At 48.4% G+C, this 7,899-nt stretch overlaps 1 protein-coding gene across 1 annotated transcript; it reads left to right on the plus strand.

Annotated features, from left to right (window-relative positions):
- The first annotated feature begins 2,898 nt into the window (after positions 1 to 2,898).
- CCL19 (C-C motif chemokine ligand 19) lies at positions 2,899 to 4,717 on the plus strand. The gene is made up of 4 exons (XM_058695049.1): positions 2,899 to 3,181; positions 3,901 to 4,027; positions 4,261 to 4,354; positions 4,445 to 4,717. Exons 1-4 carry the CDS (start codon positions 3,121 to 3,123, stop codon positions 4,463 to 4,465), a joined length of 303 nt encoding a protein of 100 aa, XP_058551032.1. The 5' UTR covers positions 2,899 to 3,120; the 3' UTR covers positions 4,466 to 4,717.
- Positions 4,718 to 7,899: the final 3,182 nt, after the last annotated feature.

The raw sequence follows: 7,899 nt of genomic DNA on the forward strand, positions 1-7,899 counted from the left end.
AATAAATAAAAAACGTTGAAAAAAAAAATTTTTAAAAAAGGGGTGCCTGGGTGGCGCAGTTGGTTAAGCGTCCGACTTCAGCCAGGTCACGATCTCGCGGTCCGTGAGTTCGAGCCCCGCGTCAGGCTCTGGGCTGATGGCTCAGAGCCTGGAGCCTGTTTCCGATTCTGTGTCTCCCTCTCTCTCTGCCCCTCCCCCGTTCATGCTCTGTCTCTCTCTGTCCCAAAAATAAATAAAAAACGTTGAAAAAAAATTTTTTAAAAAGCTTCTGCATAGTTAAGGAAACAATCAACAGAACTAAAAGGCAGCCTACAGAATGGGAAAAGATATTTGCAAATGACACATCTGATAAAGGGTTAGTATTTAAATCTGTAAAGAACTTATCAAACTCAACACCCAAAAGCAAATAATCCAGTTAAGAAATGGGCAGAAGACATGAATAGACATTTTTCCAAAGAAGACATCCAGATGGCTAACAGACACATGAAAAGATGCTCAACATCATTCATCATCAGGGAAATACAAATCAAAACCATGGTGAGATACCACCTCACACCTAAAGGAATGGCTAAAATTAGCAACTCAGGAAACAACAGATGTTGGCCAGGATGTGGAGAAAGGGGAACCATCTTACACTGTTGGTGAGAATGCAAACTGGTGCAGCCAACCACTCTGGAAAACCGTATAGAGGTTCCTCAAAAAACTAAAAATAGAACTACCCTATGATCCAGCAATTGCACTACTAGGTATTTACCAAAAAGATACAAAAATACGGATTTGAAGGGGTACCTGCACACTGATGTTTATAGCAGCATTACCAACAATAGCCAAACTATCAAAAGAGCTCAAATGTCCACTGATTGACGAATGGATAAAGAAGATGTGGAATATATATACAATGGAATATTACTTAGCCATCAAAAAGAATGAAATCTTACCATTTGTAATGATGTGGGTGGAGCTAGAGTGTATTATGCTAAGCGAAGTAAGTCAATCAGAGAAAGACAAATACCATATGATTTCACTCATATGTGGAATTTAAGAAACAAAACAGATGAGCATATGGGGTGGGAGAGAGAGAGATGGTAACAAACCACAAGAGACTCTTTTTTTTTTAATTTTTTTAACGTTTTTAATTTATTTTTGAGACAGAGAGAGACAGAGCATGAACAGGGGAGGGTCAGCGAGAGGGAGACACAGAATCCGAAACAGGCTCCAGGCTCTGAGCGGTCAGCACAGAGCCCAACGCGGGGCTCGAACTCACGGACCGTGAGATCATGACCTGAGCCGAAGTCGGCCGCCCAACCAACTGAGCCACCCAGGCGCCCCACCACAAGAGACTCTTAACAATAGAGAACAAACTGAGGGTTGATGGAGAGAGGTGGGTGGAGTGATGGACTAAATGGGTGATGGGTATTAATGAGGGCACTTGTTACGATGAGCACTAGGTGTTAATATGTAAGTGATGAATCACTGAATTCTACTCCTGAAACCAACATTATATTATATGTTAACTAGAATTTAAATAAAAATTTGAGAATAAAAATGAAAATGCTGACTTCAAAAAAATAAAAGACACAAGAACAGGAGAACTTGCACTTTGTGACACAGCTAGCAATTGATGGAATTTGAGTCCCAGCCAAAGCATTCTATCTGTAGAGTCTCACTCATCCGTACTGTTCTATGATCAATGGACAGTTGGCAGACAGGCAGTGTGCGATAGTGGTAAAGAGTGTAAACCTTAGAGCAAAAGACCCGTAAGTACAAGACACCTACTTGCCATGTGACCTTGTGCTCTGAGCCTCATTTTATTTATGTGTAAAACAGAATAATAATATGATAATAATAAAAATTACTTCACAGTTTTTGTTGGGGAAGCTAGTAAAATCAAGTCCTTGATTCAGAGCCTAATGTGTAGTAAACAATTAGAAATACTGTTACTATTATTATTACTAATGGATGGAAAGAAAGATAAGTTAGAAACTTATGAGGAAAACACCTCCCCAATCCAAAAGAGGGTCTAAAACGTCAGTGGGATCTTTGAATGAGTGTTCCCATATTAATTTCCCTTTTGAGTCCTTCTCTTCTCATCTATCTCTGGCCTTTCTCATAAAGATGGGAAATCACTTGTCCCCTGCTCCATCTGTTGATTCCTTGAAATTTGGGGATTGTCTGAATATGAGCTGACCAGTACCTCTCCCTAAAAATCCCCTCTTGGTTCCCAGGATTGAGAGGAGGGGAAAGATGAAGGGAGCTATTCCAGGCCAGGCTCCCTCCAGCTGTTCTGTTGACCCAAGTGTTAAACATATGAACATGGTAAAAGAGAAAAGGGCAGTGCTGGCTGAGCCAGGAAGTTGAATCCCAGAGGCCTGAGATGTGGGATAGGTGCTGGGCATCCTCCCAAGGAAATTCTCTTTCAACTATACTTGTCCCAAGGAAGGGACTGGTTCCCAGATAATGGATGGGCAGGCACTAGGAGGCTACCCCAGGCTCCATGGTTGTTCTGAGAGCACCAGAGAAGCATTCCTCACCACCACCCATACCAGAGAGAATAACCACAGAGACAAGAGTGAAAATGAGGGATAAGGCTAGGGAAGGGTATGCAACTCCTCACTCTGCACCCCACCCCAATCCTGACTATCACCACTGAAAGCCATGGTTAATGATGCAAATGCCACTGATGCAATAATGGAGAACCTCTATCTGGAGCTGACATTGCAAGGTCCCTTCTCTTGGCGAGACTGCAGACTGCTTAGTTTCTCCGAGATGAAGCCAAAGAAAGCAGAAGAGCAGGGAAGCTACTGAGGCGGGAAAAGGGAGGGCAGGGTCAGGTTCCGTCAGAAAAAGGGGGGCAGAGGGGAATCCACGGAAGGGATGTGGAGGGGAATTTCTGAGCAGGGAAAGTGAAAGTTCCAAGCCATAAATAGGAGGCAGTCGCAGCCTCACACAGGCTTTCGCACTCACATTCCCAGACCCCCTCACATCCCACAAGGACTCCTGTGCACTTCCCATTGCTCCCTCCCACTCCCAGCCAACTTTCAGTGTCACACAGACTCTTGCACACACCCAGAGATTCACCCGCACTCCCGCTCACTGCTGGTCTGCCTCTGTTCACCCTCCATGGCATCCCCTGCAGCTGCACTACTGGCCCTCAGCCTGCTGATTCTCTGGACCTCTCCTGGTAAGCCTTATGGTGGGGACAGGGGGTGGGGGTGTCTAAGTGTCAGACTATTTGATGCTGGATGTGGGGACACTGAATTAGGTCTCCATGTTTGCGTGAATCCGGAGGTTCCTTGAACACTGTGTGTGTGTGACTGTGTGTGTGCCTGTGTGTGTGCCAGTGAGTGCCTGGGCCCCTGAATTCCAATGTTTGTCCGTCTCTTGGTGTATCCCAAGGCCTATGGCTACCTTCTCTCTGCAGCCTGTTTCCTGTTGCCTCAGTTTCCCAGACAGGAGAAAACAGTATATATCTGCTTACAGGAGAGAGAATGGGAGACAGGGCTAGTAGTCAAAATATTTAACAATTCATAAGTCCTCTAACCCCAGCCTCCTGCTACTCCCCACCCCCGACTCCCCACCTCCCCTCCCCACCCCCGTGCTGTGAACAGCATCAACTCTTCATTGATGCAGCAGTTGAGAGGTCCTGGGAGAGAAGTTGGGATGATCAGGGCAGCAGGAAGGCATTTATGAGGCCTAGGGCAGTGGTTGTTTACCAAACAGCTTAGAAGTACTTCAATATATTTAGCAACCACTAGGGCCATATTCGTATATACCAGCTGAATAACTGATTTAGCTGCCTACACACACAGACGTGTGTCCTTAACCTCAGTTAGGGCTACCTATGGCCTCCCTTCCTCAGGGTCCCTATGCCCTGACACTACTTTCTTTCCCATATCCCAGCTCTGGGTGGTGCCAACGATGCTGAAGACTGCTGCCTGTCTGTAACCCAGCGCCCCATCCCTGGGAATATTGTGCGGGCCTTTCATTACCTCCTCATCAAGGATGGCTGTAGAGTGCCTGCTGTCGTGTGAGTTGTGGGGAGGAACTTGTCTAGCCTCAGCCTCCTCTCCCCCATCAGCCATCGGTGATACCCCCACCATCTTATCTCTCTTCTCCTTGCCAAGCCCAACTTCTTCAAGTAAGCGCCTGAAACTGGTTCCCAGATGTGGTCCCCACATCTTCCTGTCCCTCACACCAGGGCCTACCAGAGATCTGGGTTCCAGGGCTCCACTGTTTCTGATAACTGACCTGTGACTCTAGGTTTACCACACTGAGAGGTCACCAGCTCTGTGCACCCCCAGACCAGCCCTGGGTGGACCGCATCATCCGGAGACTGCAGAAGAACACTGCAAAGGCAAGCCCAGCCCTCCCCAGCCCTGCCTCCTCCCTCAGAGTCCTTGCCCAAGACCCCAGCCCATGACCTTGACTCTTCTTCCTCCCCTAGAATAAGCGCCACAGCAGTTAACCCATGACAGCCCCAGAGGAGCCCTGTAGACGCCTGAGTGAGGGGATATGAATCACTGCAGCCCTGGGGAACCAAGGACCAAAAGGGAGGATCAGGCCTCCAGCAACTCTGTACCAGACCTGACCCAGCTGGGACAGGGCCTGCAGTGTCAATGTGAGTGTGAGTGTGAGCAGGCATGAGTGTGGCAGGAGCACAGCTTCTCCTCCACACCCAGACTGCAATGCTTCCAATAAAGCCCAACTGGTACCCATGGATCTGTCTGTTTGCTGTTTGTTTTCTGTCCAAGAGGACCAGGATAGGAAATAGGGAGATGGAATGGCAAGATCTAATTTTCACTCTGCAACTTAAGCAATCTTCTCATGGACTCCTACTTAATACCTTGGGTTTTCAGGATCAACTCCCACAATCAGGGCCCCCACCTCATGTCTCTTCACAGCCCTGTGACACTCAAACTTGTGTCTGTTCAATGATTGAGCCAAACTCTTTCACGCCTCCCAGTCTTTGCTCTCCAAGGCAAAGTATCCAGATGTCTCAGGGATCAGGTTTCACCAGGGCGGGAAGGGGCTTATCAAGAACCAGTTCTCATGGCCAGAGGCAGGAAGAGGCCCAGCTCTACTATCTGGGGGGAAAGTACCCAAACAGCCATGCCATTCCCTCTGTCAGGAACACTCTTCTCTCTCATTGGCTCACCTACCTTCCCATCTGGTTCTTAATGACTCTTTCTCCATGAGGCCTTCCTTGACTCTAGGCTGGGTTGGGTAGCCTCCCTTCATCCCAAGTCTTCAGAGAGCCCTGCTCCTCTCCCCTTGCAGTACTCATCACACTGAGTTATAACTGATAATTTGTCAGCCTTCCTGGATAGGGATGATGCCTATTTTGGTTTCCACTGTCTCCCTGGTGTCCAGTATACTGCCTGGCACAAAATAGTCGCTCAATAAATATTTGTCTAGAAAATGAATAAATATCTGAGGAAAGGCTCAACAGCCAGCAGTGAGTGTCCATATGTCCATACAGAATCTGACTTTCAGGCCAGCCTTCCTCTCTCATTCAGTCAGGCTGGGCCAGGACCAGCCCCGTTTGAGCAATCCTGGGGCCACACTTATCTGGTAGTGTGGGATAGATAGACCTGGGAGCCAGAAGTCAGAATGGGAGAGGGCCCAGCAAGTGGAAGAAGGAGTAGCCAGGAAGCTAGGGAGATTCAGCATGGAGGAATCCACCACCATCTCTGCAGCCCATGTGGGCACCAGGGCCAAGGCAACACTAAGACCAGGGAGTTATAAAGGAGTCTCCTCTTTGAGAGATGAAAGCCCTGTGACTCTTGGAGCATACTACAGGGCTGCTCTGGGAGGAGTGAACCCCTATGCTTGCAATGTCCTCTGAGGAAGCTGCTGGTCTCCAACTATGGCCTCTAAGGGACTGTCCCACTGAGAGCAGCAAGCCTGTGATGCTGAGGTTGGATGGTAGCTATGACACTGGACTGAGCATCATCACCCGAGAAGAAGGGTCATCACTGTACCAGATATTCCTCATCTGGCAACAAAACCAGGTCTGGGCAGCCTGGAAAGGGGAGCAGTGGTGAGGGGATTGTGCCAGCCCCTCCACACTGAGCTAAAATCATAGCAGCTTCTTCCTGCCCTCTGCTTCCAGAAGTAGGTATTCAAAACCTCAGATATCCCAGGTCTTAGAGTCACAAGGAATGGGTGGGATGGGGATAATTTGCAAAAACAACTGCTATGGCTGGGAAATTTGGCTGTGATGCCTGGAAGAAATTACTCATCCAATCCATGCACCCATGCATCCATCCATTTAGCTGTCTCTGCATCCATTAGACTGCCATCCATCCATCAACCCATCTACCCATCCATTCATTAAGGCAGTCAACCATGGAGCTCCAGAGGTCCCAGCTATAGACACCTTTTGAACCCTGTGCCCTGCTCTCCAGCAGGCAAAGGACAAACACAGGTGTGAAGGGAGCACATTGCCTCAAATCCTTCTCAGTTTCCAGTGAAGCCAAGTGGAGGTCAGCCTACCACAGAGGCAGACACAAAACCTCCCTCTGGACTCTCGGGAGAGAAACCCAGATAAAGTAGGGGAAGTGAGGGAGGGAGCCCTGAGGTAAACGCTACAATTACAAAGCCCCTTGAACACTACCTCCCTGATACTGCCACTGGGAGATGGACGGAGCGGGACAGGAACAAGTCCTGAACTCAGTGCCCAGCCCCAATCCTACTTCTGCACTTCATTGTACCACTCCAATCAAGTCCCTTCCTTACTCCCCATCTCCAACACCTTAGTTCCCCCATAAGTCAGGTGTACAAGGAGGGGAACCTAATTTTTAAGAGTCCCTCCAAAGATTTGACTCATGCATCTTTGGATCTCAGGCTAAAACCACAGCATTCACATAGCCTCCCCCCGCAAAGTCATGCACATTCAGAAATATCCCTACTTCTTGGGTCCCAAGGGATACCCTCTGGGAACAAAGAAGAAGCTGAGATTCAGGAAGAGAGAAAATAATTCAGGAGCTAGTGAAGGAGCTTGGATTGAACAGTCTCTTGCCACACCCTGGAGGCCTGGTGAGTGAGGAATTTCAAGGAAGTCTGAGGGGGTGAACACTAGAGTACCACAGGGAGCAGGGATGCAGCCTTCCCCAACCCTTCTCCAGCCAATGCCTTCTCTTCCCCAGCCACCAGCCCCTCCTGGGCACTCGGTCTTATCCTCTTATCTCCTGCCAGATACAGGAGATTGCTCTTAGCCCAGCAATCTGAGACTTGTCCTTCCCCACTCAAATATTCTCAGCATTGTGACTTTATCTGTTCACACCTGCTCCCTGTTTCACTATTATTTACCCACAAGTGTTATGTCATTTTGCCAAGTTATGGCAGGCCAGAAGCCTACCTGACAATGATGAGGCTTCTAGCTTCTCCAAGGGATAGTATGGACTTCCAGCTCCTCAACCAGAAGACAGGGGCCTTACTGCCTGGCTCTAGGTAGACACCCTCCTGTCTAGGACCCATGGCACCTGCTACAGGTTTAAGGTCAGCAGCTGAGTGAAAGCCCCCTACCCTGAAGGCCTATGGCCCTAGCAAACAACATCTCCCTAAAGGGACCTGACATCCCTGCTCAGAGAGCTCCCCAGCTCCCATCTACATGATGGACAAAAAGCTCTCTGTCCTGTCTATTGATAGAGTTCCCAGGGAAAGGGATTGGACCTGTTGATCTCAACTGTCAATATTGTTTTGCTCAGGGGCTGGCACAGAACAAGGCCCAGTACTCTTTTGATTAACAAAAAATGTAACTGAAAATGGCCCTTTCCCACAATACCCCATCCCACTCATACCTGGAGCACATCCAGTTCTCAAGACATGGGGGTTGTCTCTGTTACATGGGTAAGTGTTTGGTAAGAGCCAGCCCCATACGGTTTTGATCATACTTTC

The sequence above is a fragment of the Neofelis nebulosa genome, chromosome 12 (assembly GCF_028018385.1).
Source record: "Neofelis nebulosa isolate mNeoNeb1 chromosome 12, mNeoNeb1.pri, whole genome shotgun sequence".
NCBI lineage: Eukaryota > Metazoa > Chordata > Mammalia > Carnivora > Felidae > Neofelis > Neofelis nebulosa.

Excerpts from the sequence above, each read along its gene's own strand:
- CCL19 (XM_058695049.1), top strand. The coding sequence starts at position 3,121 with ATGGCATCCCCTGCAGCTGCACTACTGGCCCTCAGCCTGCTGATTCTC. Across the intron at positions 4,028-4,260 it reads TGTAGAGTGCCTGCTGTCGT|GTTTACCACACTGAGAGGTC; the intron begins GTGAGTTGTGGG and ends CTGTGACTCTAG. Across the intron at positions 4,355-4,444 it reads TGCAGAAGAACACTGCAAAG|AATAAGCGCCACAGCAGTTA; the intron begins GCAAGCCCAGCC and ends TTCCTCCCCTAG.